The sequence below is a fragment of the Podarcis bocagei genome (genome assembly GCF_964188305.1).
Source record: "Podarcis bocagei genome assembly, chromosome: Z".
NCBI lineage: Eukaryota > Metazoa > Chordata > Lepidosauria > Squamata > Lacertidae > Podarcis > Podarcis bocagei.
In genome coordinates this window covers 10,648,329-10,666,205 of record NC_138140.1, presented here as the reverse complement: position 1 = coordinate 10,666,205, position 17,877 = coordinate 10,648,329, and the positions used below count along the sequence as shown (strand labels likewise).

Sequence of the window (17,877 nt, the reverse complement as noted above, 5' to 3'; positions counted from 1 at the left end):
CTAATTGGCATAAAGAGTACAGAACCAGCCCCCACAAAAAATAGTTAATACAAAAATGCAATCCAACTATCCGATGGTACTTTTAAAATAAATGCACAACTCCACCAATTACACTTAAAACAAAAACCTTATTAGTTAAAATCCCAGGAAAAAGCATGCTTTCCTAAATACTGAGGTAATGCAAAATGGCTGAAGCAAAAGTTTCACTTTATCAGACTATCCCCATACCAAATCTTCATTTAATTTTCTGAGCAGATAACAAAAGAGGCAAATGTCCAAATATCCATAATAAGCCAAGTCAAGTTTGTCCTGTTTTAAAAGTATCTATAACTTAGCAATGTTATCTTCTAAAATTGTATGCTGCTGTTGAGATTCCTCAATGGTATTTTGAGGGAGGGGAGAGGGAGGCACTTACAGCGTTTGCTTTGTCTTTTCTTCTTTTCAAATCCTGTGTTGAAAGCCCCACTTAAAAGTTGGAATTCATTGTGAAAGACGAGCAGTACTAAAAAAGTAGCTCAGCTCAAACACGGTTTCTCTTAATCTCTATCTAGTCTCTAGTCTCGTACACCAAACTTTTCTGTTTGACAGTTGCACTTTGGTTAGGATGTGGTTTGAAAGGGGGAAACTAAGCCCCAGGAGCTGTGAGAGCTCTTTGTCAGGCCTGCACAGTGGTAACATGCGCTCCAATCCCTACTTGTTTCAGCTAGCTGGGCTGCGTCCTGTTTGCTTCAAATCACAACACAGGAAGCAGTGCAGGCAGCCAATCAACTCTACAGCTTGTAACAGGCAGCTCCACTCTCCAAGAGGCTGAGCTTAAATAAAGCAGTTTCCTTTCATTTAGAAAGCCTCCCTGAAACACACGGAAAGTTATTATTGGAGAGACTGAGGTCTTGGACTGTTGACTTCACAATTTCTTTTTATAATCAGCCTCTGAGCTTCAAAAATAAGCCAGATATGAATGAGACTTCAAGTATATCCACATAACTGGAAAGCATGAAAGGCTATACTAACTTTTTGTTTTGCAAAACTTTTTTTTCTTTTTGCAAAATATGGATCTCTTAACATTTATAGTTTGTTTGTGCCAACATAAAATTGTTTGGTTTATTAAAAGGAATGCATTTTTTTAATGAAACTAATATTTATGGGGGTAACTTTGTATCAGATTCTTGTAGCCCAGTTGTTTGCATGTTTAGCTAGAAGCAAGCCCAACTAAGCTTGGTGCAACTACTGTAGTCCAAAGTGTGCACTGAATTGCAGCCTTAATTATGCATAACTGCTCTCTTGGGACAATGGAATGGTCCGGTCTGCCTAATTAGAGCTTTGTGACACCAAGAAGCTTATACAGTTACACCAGTAAATGTAGGTCCAGTTTGCATTCATTATTCTGTGTGATCAGTTAAACAAAGCTGTCCACACCCAAAATAGTTAAAGGCAACTTTAAAATATGAGTCATCTTTAGATTAAGAAACCAGTCAATCTACATTGTTTTAGAAGGAATGACAATTTTTCTCTTAGGGTGTGTCTGCATCACATGCTGCCTTGCGGAGAGAAGGAAATCTGTTACTTCTCCTTGTTTCTGTCCTGCTAAAATATTTCTAACCAATGTGAGGTTAGAACTTAGCCTAGGATGTGCAGCAGACTGCATCAACTTTTCCTGAGAAATAAGACTTTGTGCATACTATTTCAAAAAACCACAAACTCATCTGCAATAGCTCAAAAAATATGTTTAATAACAAATAATACTGAGCTTGGTTGGCTTACTTAGCATAAACATGCTTAGGGTCATGCCACATGGTTGCTTCTTAAGACAAGGGCACAAATGAATCATATTTGTGTGTGAATATGGATTGAAATTTCATGTGAGGGTAATATAAGCACCTGAATAGAGGGAGGACTATAGCTCAGTGGCTGAGCATCTGCTTTGAATGCAGAAGCTTCCAGGGTGAATCACCAGCATGTTCAGGTAGGGCTGGAAATGGCCCCTGCCTGAAACCCTGGAGAACTGCTGCCAGTCAATGTAGACAGTATTGAGTTATATGGCACAGTGGACTTCCTCAGTATAAGGCAGCTTACTACATTGATTTAAAAAGGATAATGGCTAGAATACAAAGAGCTATTAGGTGAACCTTGTGGAACATTTTGACTTTTTTTTTGGAATAGCAAATCTCCATACAGTACTCAGTTTCAAAAGCAGTTTGCCATGCAGACTGAGGATGGCTGATTGACCATCTTGAGCATGCATAGTCCATTATCTGGAATGTTCTCACATGGTATTTTTTATCTGTCACATGATCTGAAAGACTGCAGCCATGCTTTTAAAAGAACAATGTAGAATGGGTCCCTGAGGCCACCCAAACATTCCTTCTGGAGAAGGCAGGCAGGCCTGGGAAAAAAGTACAGTGGTACCTCTGGATGCGAACGGGATCCATTCTGGAGCCCTGTTCACATCCTGAGTAGAATGCAACCCATGACTGTGCGTCTGCACGGGTCGCAATTCACCGCTTCTGTGCATGTGTGTGATGTCATTTTGAGCGTCTGCGGATGCGCGAGCGGCGAAAACAAGAAGTAATGTGTTCCGTTACTTCTGGGTCGCTGCAGAGTGTAACCTGGAAATGCTCAACCTGAAGCATATTTAACTCAAGGTATGACTGTATCTCCTTTCTCAATGCCTAGAGATGAAACATAGCAAGCTGACTAGGCAGGAAATCTCTTTCTGCATTCGCTTGCTGTGCACAGAGAAAGGGAAACTCCTGTCACACACCCAAAATAAAACAAACTGACCATGTAGGAAGAGGTGTATTCCTGCATGGCTAGATTTCTGCAGAATAGTATGGAAGAAGCAAGCATGTCTCAGGAAGAATGTTTGGGTGTGGATGAAAAAGGCCCAGTGGGCCAGAGGCTCTCCATACCAGATAGAGAAAGAAGCAGACCTTGAAGTAGCTTGCTTCCAATCCATTTATTACTTGAAAATGTTGTGACCAGGACTCCAGAGTTCCAATATCAAATTAATAATTGCCCTGGCTGTTGGAAAACTGGCACTGGGCTTAACATTGATTCTTGGTACACCAGAATATGGACAATAATATTGGCTAAGAAATTATCATGTTAGGACAGAGCAGCAAAGGGCAAACACAATTCCTATTCCTTTTATAACATAGGGCAAATGTTTATTTAATACATAAATTGTTCAGACTATGGCAGGAATCCACCCAATACGCATGGGAAAATATGGCATAATCTCTTAATCTAATTCAACTTTATTACATAGCGCGACCAAAGTCAGTAATTTTATTGGGACATGTTGCTTATTGTTTACTGTGGTAGCAATGGTTTTCTCAAAATGTATCTTCTGTACCATATCAAATAAATAAAAACATAAAATGATCAAATTAATAATAATATCACCCTAAGATGCAGTACTAATACATATTCACCACCCCATGAATGCATATATTTTCTTTTCATAAATGAAGCTTGTTTCATTATATGAAGGAAAGAACCTAGGGAACTGCATCTGAACCTATGAACTTTTCTGATGATGTTTCAGCAATGTGCTAGTTAAATGTCAAACACTGTATACGTTTATTAAAATATTTTTGAAACAATTCTTTAGAAAAAATATATTTTAATGGGCAAAGATACTCCACTGAAATTTAGCAGAACTCTTTTCCTACAATCCTGTGGGCACAGTGTCATTTACAGTGTCAAACAAAACTAGATTCTAATTTTATTTCTGCTAACTGGATATGTATTCAATAATTTAATTGGCATTTCCTATTAATACTATATATATTGAATTCATGTATATATGTGTGTGTAAAACTTACATGTCTTGGGTCTTCAGGATCTAGAGAATCTATAAAACGCTGCAGTTCTCCTAACTCCTTCTCTTTTTTGGCCATGTCTTCCTGCTGCCTTTCCATCTGTTTCTCTAGTTCTAGAGCTTCTTCTCGTAGTTGATTTAGGAGAAGTATCTTGTTGCTTAGCTCTTGCCTAAGACAATCCTTTTCCACGTCTGACATCTAGATTTGAACAAACAGAAAACACACCTAACTAAGATTGAGATACAAAGGATTCAGAGACTACACAAGCTGTATGGTTTAAAAATATGATTCAGTGATTTTCCTTGTGAACTTGAATTCTGCAGTGTGGGCCCGATTCTATAAATGCTTACGTAGAAGTTAGTCCCAATGCAGCCAGTGCATCTCAAGTAAACATCCACAGGGCTATCAGTCTATCACTGCATTTCACAGGGAAAAGTTATCATCTATGAAAACCTGCCTTTTTCCTTAGTGCTACATATGGCCAAGTGTTGGAATAAGGTATGCAGCTTTACTGTGCAGCCCCAAAGCATTAGATTGGAATGCTTGAAATTTGGCAATTATGCACAAAAAAATAAACAGGTCTTTTCAGTTGTTTCAGTTTATTGCCACATTGTTGTTTATTAAATTTGTATACTGCATTAATGCATATACAACATAAAAATACAAACTGAGAACACAACATACAGAATGAAACAAAAATGAATCAATACCCCCCTCCCACAAACACATTTAAAAGGCCATAGTTACAGAGAAATGTTTTCACCTTGTGACTATAAATATGTACAGAATGCTCCAGGGGAGAACCTAGCAGGGGAGTAGAGGCTTATATACATACCTTTTTCTGAGCCACAACATCTTGGACTAGTTTAAGCTCCTCTGTTGCTTTTAAAACACAGTGCTCTGCATTGGCTACTTCACCTAGCAATTCTGTTAATTTTTCTTGGGCTGGGAAAATGAGAAACAAATGATAAAGACATGCCAATTGCAGCTATCCAGTGCCAACATGGACATATGTTGCAGTTATGGTGAATGTCTCCAGAAGGGTAGAGAGCAGCGGTCACAATCCAGGGAAGTGCACAGGAAAGTTTGTCGATGCTGCAAGTCTTTTAGGCTATAGTGCTATATACACTGATTTGGAAATAAATTCAATTGAAGGCAATGGAGCTTGCTTCTGAGCAGGCTTGGATTGCATTATATGTAGTCTTTTATGTATATGCTTACATAGATTTACTGAATGAGATCTAGCAGGTCAAAAATTAGGAAGGTGTTAGGAAAAAGGTCAATTGTGAGCCAGTTTGAATGGAGTTGCATTCAAGTGACTGAATAATAGTGCAGACTAGAGCTGGGTCTTGAGACTAAATCTGGGGCCCCAAATAACCACCCAGAGAACAGCAGATGAGGAGGACAGTGACAAACAGATCCAGTACTGTAGCTGGCCTGCTTCTGGTTGCTACAGCATGTTTTCTTATTATATTGTAAAATGTTTTATAATCAAGAGATAACCGACTAAACTTGTACATGGTTGCACATGGTTATTTATTGTTACTAGATAAACATGTTATCCTTTTCCATAACTAAATGATTCTTTACAATTGGGGTGGCAGAAGCAAGCCACATTTTATTTCTGTAGTCATGATGGTCATGATTTGGCTTTAAACTGTGGAACATGCACAGAGCATTTCCTTTTCATCAGAGTTGGCAAACTTGTTTGGATTTTGCTTTAACATAACACTGATGTAACACATATGGCCACCCCTCTTTAGACCATTAGGTTCAGGGCCTAAAACTGCTGAACTGCTCCACTTTGAAGGAGATCTGAAGCTGCTTTGGTAAAACCCATTCCTTTGGCCTACTGAAACCTACTGTAATGGCTAGGAGTGTAAACTGGGAAGTCTTGTATTCAAATGTCACCACAGCCCTCGCCTCACTAGACTGATACTCAGATGCTGTTGAGTCAGTAATTTAACTGTCAGCTTTAACATTCAGCAGAAATCAAGAGCATCAGATGGAAGACAATACACACAGAGTGAAAGGTTTTCTACATTTAACTTTGCAAGGGGAGGTGAGGTTGGAAGTACCTCCTTTAACCTTTCTCTCTTTTTCTTCTAGTTGTGCATCTAGTGACTGAAGAATATTCAGTTTCAGCTTCTGAATCTTTTGTTCTTCTGCTTCTTTCAGATTTCCCATCTGCATCTTCTGAGCCTTGCTAGGGATATAGCCTTCTACAGCGTACATGTTCCTTTTGTATCTAGATTTCCCAATGTAAGGGCTTTCACCCGGTACATCATCAAGTTCAACATCCTGAAATAGGACATAATAGTACAAATTCAGCCAGACTGGAGTGCCATGGCAGTTTAGTGCAACTGGAGATATGCTCTTCTACCATCCTCACCATCAGTTTGGAGTTGAGGAGGGGAACAGAGTGTCAGTTCTGATTTTGTACTTTGATTCAGATGTGCAGCACAAGTTTGGGATCAAGTAGGCTCTCTAAAACTGAAAATACTATTTTCAAATAATTACCTCTATTGGATAATAACCTAACGGTTCAAACTTGGCATCAATCTTATAAAAAGCCAGTTCTTGCTCCAGCTCATATTGTTTCTGACAGGCTCGGGTTAATTCCACTGTCTTCTGCTTTAGCTAACAAACAAAAAAAACAAACAAAAGGTTAACAAATTGTGTCTTATAAACATATATATTTAAATGGAATGCCAGTGTCATGGGTCGCTATATGATCCATGCATGAATGACACAACACAAACATCTTTATATAGTAAAAATACAGGGTACACTAGTCAGACTTGCATAACAAAATGCATTTGCTTTAGATGTTGCATTTATACAGATAGTTAAACAACACACACACACACACACACACACACACACAAACACACCGGCCATGACAAAGCAAGCCAGTCCCAGCATGCACTTCGAGTCTTTTCAAATTGTCAGCTATCGAGTGGCTTGTCTGCTATGGAGCGGCTGGCAATAGTTGTATGCAAGATTTGCTGCATCACAACAATTTACTATCTAATGCAAATCACGTTAAGGTATCTGCAAATGGTATGTCATGCACAATGCTGAAAATACATGTACACTCAAAATAAAAAAGAATTAACCAGTCATTCACTTTACTATAGTATTCAAATATTGATAAATCTGATACTAAAATAAAAATAGGGCACCAAGTGCTCTAGCCTCATTATTTCAATTTTTCTGAACTGAATAGAATGAGGTACTTACTCTGTTAGCATTCCCCCCCCCCTCTCTTACTTTTAGAAGCTAGCAGAACACAACAAAAATAAAAATGCTGTCTTGGTCATATTTTTCCAGTTAATTTTTGCATGTAAGTTGTATTGGGACTACAGCCTTCTGCAGATATAATACTTGATGATGGTAAGCACAAACCATGGTTTGTAGCCTAAGCCTGGTTAACAGTCAAATGCAGCTCATCCTGCCCCAGAGTTCATGCATACTCCAGAGCCACCTGGGAGACCTTCTTACTATGAGTGATGCAGAAACTGCCTTAACTCTGACTTGATCAAGTGCAACTATAACACTTAACCACAGCTCACGCAAACCTTGGTTTCATATATTGATTTGTGCCTAACCATGAACTATGGAAAACAAACAAAGCTTAAGAATAATAAATGCATTGGATCCACCTAAATCTGTATGTACCTTTACCTATATTCACAAATATATTTGAAGAACCAAACAGACTGATGGAAACATAAGCAGTCCCAATTTGAAACTATCCTATTATTTTCGTTTATCTGGAAGAGAAGTGGGTGCTCTCTCTCTTTTGACTGTTTTATTGTTAGATACCTGTAGGAGAGCATGCAGCAAGGTTCCAATAGGTAGCAGTAGGAAGAACTGAAGGGACGGGGAAAGAAAAGGGTAGAAACAGGAAAGATTGGAAGAAGGAAAAGAATTAGATTTCTAAATCAAAGTATCCAACACCATGCACAACTTCTAATTTAGAAAAATATTTGACACAGGGAAGTGTTTTTGGTGAACAAATGATAAAACAAGTACAGCTTTCACATTATTGAATAATTCGAAACAGGACCATGCAAAGAAGCACTATGGGTTGCAGCCAAAAAAAAGCGTAGTCAAGCTTATACACACAGAGGCTACCTTTAGTGAAGAATAAAGGCTCAGTCAGCAATAAAGGAAATGGATCAAACAAACCAAGATATAGGCTAAATGAAAAGAGGAGCAAACTAAATCAGTCACCAGAAGGACAAGAGAAGACAGTGCTGAAAAATATATGTTACCAGATCAAGATACTAATAAGATTAAACTGTTTGTTCTGTTTATTCAATTGGATGTGTGTGTTATCTACTGAATACAATCCATTGAAAAAATCTAGCTCCCATTCATTTCAGTGGGATAATGACAGTGTGGTCATAAAGACACGCAGCTTACAAAGCCAGTTTTCAGTAAGCCCAGCTCTGAAGAATCTTAATTAAAAGGGAAGACCTAACTCCCAGTAATTATTGCAGACATGACAAATAATGATTTAATAAAGAAACTCAAAGCTTAATTAGCCATTAAGGTTTTTAAATACAATCCTAATTTTTCATTTCTGCATACAAAATCCACCAAACCACCTGTGGATTTTACATCCAGAAATAAAAGTTGGGGCTCTGTTCAGAAGCACATTGAATGTTAGAAATAAACCATAGATACAATGGGATTTATGCAACAACAGAACACATGGCTTAATGCCTAACCAGAAAACATTTAATCCATCTATCTGAAGACAAAAAATGTGTACTAAGGCTAGAAAACATTTAGCTTTCTAATAATTTTAAACATAACACATACAAATATGATAATATAATGATGGCTATTGTCAAATAAACCAAATAGAAAGCCAAATAATGAGATTATTCCCACGACTTGATATACAGTGGTACCTCGGGTTAGGTACTTAATTTGTTCCGTAGGTCTGTACTTAACCTGAAACTGTTCTTAACCTGAAACACCACTTTAGCTAATGGGGCCTCCTGCTGCTGCTGCGCCGCCGGAGCACAATTTCTGTTCTCATCCTGAAGCAAAGTTCTAAACTGGGTTAGCGGAGTCTGTAACCTGAAGCGTATGTAACCCGAAGTACAACTGTACTGCTGTAGTCCTACTGGAGTCAATTGTACTACCACACTGTAAATGTTAACCTAGTGTCATTCAACAGAATAAACAGATAAAACAGTATCATTCAATGCCATAAGAAATTTCTAGAGATATTCAACAGTCTACTGGGATTTTAAGAACCAAGGTTGCTTTACCAGCTCATTTTTTGTCTCTAGTTCACTCTCCAGGTCATGACAGCTTTGTTTCTGTTGCAGATTTTTTTGTTTTAATGATTTGTTAAGGTCATCTTGTTGCTGAAGTTGTTCACCCAGGTCAGAGTGTTTGGTTTTAAGGTCTTCCAACTCTTTCACAGTTTTCTCCAAGTCCTTTTCTAGATTTTCTATCTCTTCTGCAGAATAAGGCAAATCAGCAAATCATATACACTCCTTTTGCTACATTTACTGATCACTGACAGAAAAGGAAACCAACGACACTAGTGGCTTTTCCCAAAGATGCATGTGGTTAAAGCCTGCAAATTACTTGATGGGCATAAAATCAACACCAAGTCTCACAGTTTAATAGACAGAAGAGGTCTTCCCATCCAATCTAATCTAGGTTCAGGTGAGAAGATACCTACCACCCTCACACTTGTTGTTTTAAAAAAGTCAGGGAAGCTGGAACTCCTCTGAAGCCCTGTCACCACACAGCAGACAGGTCAGAAAAGAGCAGTTGTCCTTCTAACTGCCAAGGACAAAGATTCCAAAGCTTATTTGCATAAGTTCCGCCTATTGTAGGCTTCCTCAACCTCGGCCCTCCAGATGTTTTTGGCCTACAACTCCCATGATCCCTAGCTAGCAGGACCAGTGATCAGGGATGATGGGAATTGTAGTCTCAAAACATCTGGAGGGCTGAGTTTGAGGAAGCCTGGCCTATATGAATAAGTGGAAGAGCCAACCTATTTCTGAATGGTGTATGACTGTGGAATAACAACTGTCTCTGCTCAACATAGAGAACATTGGGGACTTATGAGGCAGGGCCACACGTGGTAGGGACATTGGAGGCAGGATTTGTGTTCAGATCCACCCTTTCATTTAAAGATTCAGATTCACATGCTCAAGTGAATGCATGAACATGCCTTGTGCTTTTCGTAGATGTGATACTCCCAAAGTAAAATTATATCTACTGCCTATATATTTTGAATCTTAGGTCACTTTACAAACTACCCATGTGTGCTGCCAAGAAGACAATAAAAAGAGTCACATCCAATCATGGCTTCCCAAGTAATTGTTGTTACTCATGTTTATTATAGTTTTCTCACTTTCCTATTTTTGGCAAGATTTAAAACATTTTTACTGTACTTATAATAGGTAAAGTTAAATGGACTCCTGACTGTTAGGTCCAGTCATGGACGACTCTGGGGTTGCGGTGCTCATCTCACTTTACTGGCCGAGGGAGCTGGTGTTCCACTTCCGGGTCATGTGGCCAGCATGACTAAGCCGCTTCTGGCGAACCATACAATACAATTTAAAAAATAAACTAAAGAAAATGAACATGCAGAGTCCTCTCTCACAGGTAGCTCTTAATTCCTGTCTCACATAGAAAGTGGTGGACCCTCCCAGCTTTCAGCTGAGAGCTTTCCTTTATTCTTCCAGCCCCTCATCATGTAAGATCTCAACAGGAATGACTTTTGAGTAGACATGTATTAGCTAGAACTGTTGTTTTGTAATCCTATGATTATCATATTTACCTAAATTAAACCTCTCAAGAGCTTCTTCTCTGTCATGCTTTGTCACTGGCTGTCCCTCAAGATCTTCCAGTGACCTCAAATGGAATATGGTATACAGACGATAATGAGGAAGGTTTACAACAGGATTGTCTGCCAGAAACAGAGAAGTCAAGTCTTTAAGAGACTTCAGTTTAGCTACCTCATGGAGCTGAAAGAAAGGAGGGGAGGTACAAGAATTAGATATCCTTTGAAGCATGAAACATATTCCATTTTCTGCTTATAGACACATAATCTAACATAAAATATTAAGTCAATTATTTATGTTAAAACTGAACCCAGACCAGTGAAATCATACTGTGTCAGTGATAACAAGGCATTAACAGTGTTACACAAAGGCAAAAAAACACCAGAGCTCCTGAGTCAAAATGTTAGGAGATTTCATTTGAGTGCTGAAACATGTGTTCCCAACAAGGCGTATCTTTCCATGAAGAGATATGCCCCCCCCATCAGAACTGTTTCTCGAGTTTTCATCCAAGTCCTAAACACAAGTATTGTTCAGAGTGTTGTACAAAATGCCTCCAAGAGCTGTTTCTAATGGTGCAAGAAACTTTGTGAAGGTCTTAAGTTTAAATAATTCAGTGAAGCACATCCAAAACTTAAAGCAAAACTGAATAGTTATGACTCAGCCCTAGTTAAAATGGAGAAAATATATCAGGTGTGGGGAACCTTTGACCCTCCAGATTTTGCTGAACTGCAACTCCCATCATCCCTACCCACTGGCCATGCTTGCTGGGGCTGATGGTCAAAGGATCCCAACATCTGTGATACATGGACCTGAATGAAGACAAAAGGCCTCAGTTCAATAGGTTAAAAAAAAAACTTCAGGAATCCTTTAGCATATTGTGTCTGCTGGGGCATTCTAAGGTGACTGTCATGGAATCTCAGTCAGTGGCGTAGCGTGGGGGGTGCAGGGGGGGCCGGCCGCACCGGGCGCAACATCTGGGGGTTAAGGTTAGGGGGTGCAAATCCACGGGTTAGGGGACGCAAATCCATGGGTTAGGGGGCGCAAATTACTTGCCTTGCCCCGGGTGCTGACAACCCACGCTATGCCACTGATCTCAGTGCTCCACGTAGCACTCTATGATAAATTCTAGGACAGTCACTAAGCTCATACAGGGAACTGATGTATACAACCTTATTGTTGCTCTACTTGGATGGAGAACACACCCACTCTCCTCCAGCTGCGCATTGCTGGAGAGAGTGCCATGTGCCTATCAGGGGCACTCAGCCAGAATTACTAATCTTCTCACTGAAGAACTCCTGAAAAGCTCCAAAGGCCTTCTGGAAAATAGTTTTGCAAGCTACTGCCTTAGCATATGTCAACATATAATTCTAATCATCATACAGTGGGAATCTCTGAGGGGAAATCCTTACACTGACACTTGCTCTTGGCTTTATGGAAAAATTGCTGGAACTATATGATTGTCTCTAATTTTCTAGTCCTCTTTACATTTCATCACATGAGAAATGTACCCTACTTCATCTTATCTTCCTTTAAAATCATGTATTTCTGTGATTTGTCACCAGATGAAAGGTGGAAGGCTCATTCTTTAAAAGTAAAGAAATAATAATTAAATATAGCTAACTGGTACACATGGTTATTATCAATCTTCTACAGAGACAGCGATTTTCAAATGTCTATAACTGTTATCTTAAGGAAAAGGCTTAAAGAAAGAAGTAAGCAGACAACAACTAAAATCCAAAAACAAGGAGTGTTCTGCAAGCATCGCTCTAAGTTGAAATCACTTACTGATGATATTTTGTTTTTTCTCAAATTCAGGATGCGCAAGGACCTGAGTTTCTTCCCTACCCATGCTGGGATGTGCTCAATCTCATTCCCAGCAAGGTTCAGCTTCTGTAAATTCTGTAGATGTTCAATACCTTCTATTTTACTGGTGAACAGAGAGAAATATTGAAGTTATATATTATAAGATGAACAACATCTGTATACCTTTAAGTTTCTCCTAGGACACAGGGAACATTTTCAAACCATGATTTATAAAACCAGGAACAACTCTCATACGTGCTCACATCTGGCTTCATAGTTTTTTAAAAGGCTTAGCCACAAACACTGGAGACCTGTTGAATATTCTGCTATTTCTTCCTAAACCTTTGGGTTTGGAGTCATGGAATCCTAGTGCTCTGCATCTGTAAAGTATGTTTTGTTTAGTCTACAAGCAGAAAATGAGACTCCAAGCCAAAAAGCTTTGAGGAATTAAATTTACAGCAAGCACAAGAATAAGATGCAATTACAATAGATGTTTGATAAATGATTATTTCATGTAAATTGAGTTCCTCCAAAACTATATGCAGCTTTTCGGCTTGATACCTGGTTTGGTGTTTGCATAACTGTTTTCATTTTGCCATTTTAAAACAAATATAGAATAAAACATATATTTAGGGAGGACAAACGATAGCTATCAAGGTACTATGCCAGTAAATAAAATTTCTGAAATCAGAAAACTGTTGCAATATTGTTGGGGATTTTCAGGAATGTTAAGCAAAACTCATTAAAATATTATTGTAAATACTATTGACTGTTTGGAAAGGTTCTATTTTACGCTCCAAAAACTATACCATTCTAATCAGCATATGGTAGGAGGGAAATTGCTTGTGCCCTTCTCTGCTTTCGTTTGAAAAGGTTTATCATGCCTGCGTTGTTATGCCTTGGTGGTGTTGTTGTGTTTTTTTTAAAAAAAACCCCACAACTCATTGCTCTAATCCACATTTCATCATAGAAAAGCTGTTTCACCAAGTGAGGAAGTTACATCAAATGTAGTGTGTAGAAATCAATGGGCAGCCTGATCCAAAAAGATAGTTAAATGGTAGCATTCAGGTTTAGGCAACTTAACTTCACAGAGCTAACTGTGCAATCCTAGACATATCTATTCTGAAGTGTTGCAGCCCGACAGCGAAAACCGGTGTCATCCAAAGTCCTATCATATTCCATGATGCTTACACCTAGGTAAATGGGGTTAGGATTGCAGCCTGTCATTTTAAATACAGACACTTGGTAATACCTGGTCTGCAAATCTATGTTCTCGCTCTGACCTACAAACAAACAAACAATTTATTATTTATACCCTGCCCATCTGGCTGGGTATTTCAAAGCAGCGGCATGCAGCAAAATTTTCTGTAGGGCAACAGTAAGGTCAGAGGTGTCAGCTTGAGAGAGTAATTGTGGGGAGGACATCATGTATGTGAGCACTGCGCCTCCCTCCCTAAGCCAAGCAGAAGATTCCCAGGTTTTGGGAAGGTAACAAAAGGGATCCTGGACCCGTCGGAGCCTTGTGCCTCCTTAAGCTGGGAAGAAGTTTCCCAGACTTTGGGAAGGAGGCACCAGGGGAACATTTAGGGGACTAGCCTAGTCCCCCTAGTCCACTGACCACTAAAGGAGCCAATTCCTAGGGGCCATGGGGACTTTGGACCCCACAATAACACATTGGAAGCTACGCTTTGGTTTTTGAATGTTTTGGAAGTCAAATGGACTTCCAGAATGGATTCTGTACGACTTCCAAGGTATAACTTACATATCCAGAGTGAGCAGGAACACAACCAATGTGGTATAGAATGTGGCATAAGACAGCTTCCCATGTTCTACCTCTACAATCATGAAGGATTTTAATACCTTGATGCCATTTCTGCATCAAATTATGAAAGCTGCTTTGCTAAAAAAGTACCAGGACCAAAACAAAAGCACTAGAGCTACAGACTCCTACAGCCTGGGTTATTTTTAGTTCTCTCTTTGGTGGAAGCTGTTCCTGTTTCATGGTTCACAATCCCAATGTAGCAACATTTTGCAACAATGAATCTTTTAATGCACCATACTAAGAAAACAGTATTTGGCTATAATCTTGCTTACCATATTTTGTTGAATGATAGATTGAGGTCACGTAGCTTTAAAAGTTTGTCTAGTTTTTCAATCTTCTCAATCAAATTGTTACTGAGATTGAGGACCTCGAGTTTACCACACTTCTCGAGATTTTCTAGGTACTGAAAATATACACAAGATATAAAATTACTAGAATAGTGTTGACAGTGAGATAAAACAGTAGCCTTCTATTTTTCAGAGCCATGCTGACAATTAATCATGCTATCAACTGAGATTAATAATTGAGTGTAATTGTACCAACTGATTTTGAAATTTTTTTTAAGTTTAACCCAAGAGGCATTTAAAAACTTATTTTGAGCATCTTAAATATTTGGAGGCAGCTTCTCAAGTGGCCAAATTCAGAGATGTAAAACGGTTGTAAAAAACCAGCTTTATCTCAGTCTGATACTGAGAAAGAAATTGCAAAGAAAGACATCATTACTAGGTTTTCTGCTTACCTTTGGACATAGCCACGATTTATTTTAGGGTGGCAGACTTTATGTTGGGGGGGGGCAGAACCAAGTTATTTGTGATGCAATTGGTTAGTTAGTTAGTTAGTTAGTTAAATATTTTTATTTACTTATTTGAATTGGGGCAAGGGCACCTTCCCTCCCCTACAAACCTTTGGCTACACTCATGTGGTTACTCATCATTTTAAGCTAATGAACTCAATTGAATTAAAGTTATTTTAAGCTGTGCCTAGTTCTCTTCAACAGGACACCACGTTTTATTTTTTCTTCCAATTGTCTTATTCACACTTCCTGGTAAACTAGTCAATGGTTTGCTGTGAATGTGCTGATCTTGGCCAATTTTTGCTCTTTCCAACTCATGCTAGAAAGAAACAAATTGCTGGTGTAGCTTTACATTCAAATCAGGGATGATGCTTTGTTACACTACCCCCAAAATCAGGAACTGGAGCCATGGTTTGTTCTTGGTTTACTGACTGGGGTCCTTTTATCAGGGACATAATGCTAAGTCACGGGTTTATTTTGTTTTCTCCATGTGCTAGTGGGAAACAATATTCAGGGTAAACCATTAACTATGATTTACTGCAGAGATAGCCAACATGGTACCTCCTCTAGATGTTCCCATTATCCCTTACCATTGGCCATGCTGGCTGGGGCTGATGGGAGTTTTAGTCCCACATATATAGGGCATACTAGCAACTCCTGGTCTACAATGAAATGTGAAATATGCTATTGTATTTAGTTTATTAAAATGGTGTCAGGACTTATTTGGGGAGCCTCCTGCCCTCTCAGAATGGGATCCAGCCAAGTGAACTCACTAGGAGTCTTTTTGTTTACACTACTCTCTTCAGGCACAGAAGGAAATAAAGGTGTAGAACATCAGCCTCTGTGATTTGCAATTTGTATGAATGCTCTGCATTGACTACTCGATATAAATTCTGGAGAGCCTGGTTTTCCACCCTTGCTTGGGCTGTAGAAAGGTTATTGCTTTTAGATAAAACCTCTAAGCTAGGGAATTCACTTCTTCTGGTCTGGATAATCTGCCTTGATAAATAGCCCCAGAAGCAAGTCACTGGAACAGGGAGTACCAGCAATATATAGTATAAAAAATTCGACTGTATACTTTTTAAAAGGCATGATATAAAGTCAAGGACTCTATGGTTAGTTTTTGTAGGCAAATTGGAATGTGCAGTGGTAGCTCTATATGCAGCATTTTTTTTTGTTCTAGGTGAATAGACACAAGTGTGACATTCCCCTGAGACCCATCAGGGGGAAAGGTGAGAGGAAAAATAATAATAAACATTATACCTTAAACTTCTTTCCCCCATCTTTGGCAAGGGAAAGATTTAGAATAGTTACGCGTGCCAGATTTTCCTGTTTGGACAGCTTCTTGATAAGAGTCTCAGTTATGTATCTGATACCTGGACTGATACAGTTGTCATCTGAAATGAACAATAAGGTGTTGCTGTGTGTGACAATACAATAATAGAAAGAAAAGCATTCAACTGAAAGTTTTGTCATAAAGGACAAAATATCTGATTGCATCAAAAAGTGCTTTTAGCATGTTCATAAAATATGTAGTATGACAAAGCAAACCTATTAGTGAGTTGTTTCTATCACTGAGCTAATAACTTTGGATACTGACACTTCCATCATGAACCTCATAATGGTCTATGTTTATTGACCATCAAACTTGCCATTTGTCCCCTTTGCTTTCCATTATCATGTCTCTTTACAATAGGAGTGCCTAACATGTAGCCCTCCAGATATCATTAGACTCCGATTCCTACTAGCCCCAGCTAGTATGGTCAAAAGTCAGGGGTGATAGTAGCTGGAGAGGGCAAAACATCTGGAGGGCCACAGGTTCTCCATCCATTTTAAAAGTTCAGTAATTGTCTTTTCAAAGAAGGGTATTATCTTTCAATAATTCTTTTTCTATTTTTTATGGTTCCTTCCATTTCCCCTCACTTCTTCTCCTGAACTCTCTTCCTGAACATCTCTTACTTTAAAGGCATTCTTAAAAATTACTTTTCCATAAAACCTTTTGGCCTAATGCTTAGATTTCACTCCCAACTGAAACCAAGCAGGCATACCCTGACAGAACACTTATCCCAACATGAACATACCCAGATCCTATGTTCCAAAGCTGCCAGTCTTTGTCTTTGGCCTAGAATGCCCCCTTTCAGAGCTTTCTGTGAATTATTGCTGGTGGGAAAACTGCTTCCTGCAGCTTACCACCCACATGGGTGCAGCTAAGTTCTCCACCATGGCAAGTCCAACTACCCAGCATTGCTGCTCTCTATAAGCACTATGCTAACTTCTCCACCATCCATTAATGTGGAGAGTAGGGACAGAGTTCCAAATAATACAGCAAGATAAAAGAAACTAATCTAACAAAAACAAAAATAGAGAAAGTCCTCTCTCAAAGGTAGCTCTTAACTTTTGTCTCACACAGAAAGTGGTGGACCCTCCCACCTCTTTCCTTTCTTCTCCCAGTCACTCACTCAGGGTCCTTCCACCAACCATGTTCTTCTCAGTGTGCCTTGCCTGGTGCTGACTTCAACAACTTTTTGCTGCCACATTAAAACATGTCATAGTTTTGGGCAAGGTGTGCTGGGACAACTGAAAAGCTCCTCTCCTGTGTCACCAACCTCTGACCTTCTTTTGGATGGGGCACATGGAGAAGGACCTCCAGTTCTGAACAAAAGAACTCTCTAGTGGGCCCTCTGGCACCTCTAAACACACTCAGCTGCACCTGCCTGAGAACATGTTGTGCTCTTATTATCTACAAAATGCTCTAAATAGATATTAGTTTCTGGAATGCTCTTCCTAGGGAGCATCACCTGGTACCTT

At 39.2% G+C, this 17,877-nt stretch overlaps 1 protein-coding gene across 4 annotated transcripts in view; it reads right to left on the bottom strand.

The window, feature by feature from the left end:
* Positions 1 to 17,877, bottom strand: part of CNTRL (centriolin) — a 62,810-nt gene that overhangs the window by 38,330 nt on the left and 6,603 nt on the right. For 3 of the 4 annotated variants that reach the window (XM_081179958.1, XM_081179957.1, XM_081179956.1), the window contains 10 exons: positions 16,333 to 16,466; positions 14,549 to 14,679; positions 12,437 to 12,578; positions 10,648 to 10,834; positions 9,116 to 9,309; positions 7,653 to 7,700; positions 6,345 to 6,464; positions 5,903 to 6,125; positions 4,660 to 4,769; positions 3,828 to 4,022 (listed from right to left, as the gene is read on the bottom strand). In XM_081179958.1, coding sequence (XP_081036084.1) covers positions 3,828 to 4,022; positions 4,660 to 4,769; positions 5,903 to 6,125; positions 6,345 to 6,464; positions 7,653 to 7,700; positions 9,116 to 9,309; positions 10,648 to 10,834; positions 12,437 to 12,578; positions 14,549 to 14,679; positions 16,333 to 16,466 — 1,484 coding nt within the window. The remainder of the gene's footprint in view (positions 1 to 3,827; positions 4,023 to 4,659; positions 4,770 to 5,902; positions 6,126 to 6,344; positions 6,465 to 7,652; positions 7,701 to 9,115; positions 9,310 to 10,647; positions 10,835 to 12,436; positions 12,579 to 14,548; positions 14,680 to 16,332; positions 16,467 to 17,877) is intronic. The other variant, XM_081179959.1, reaches the window with a different exon arrangement.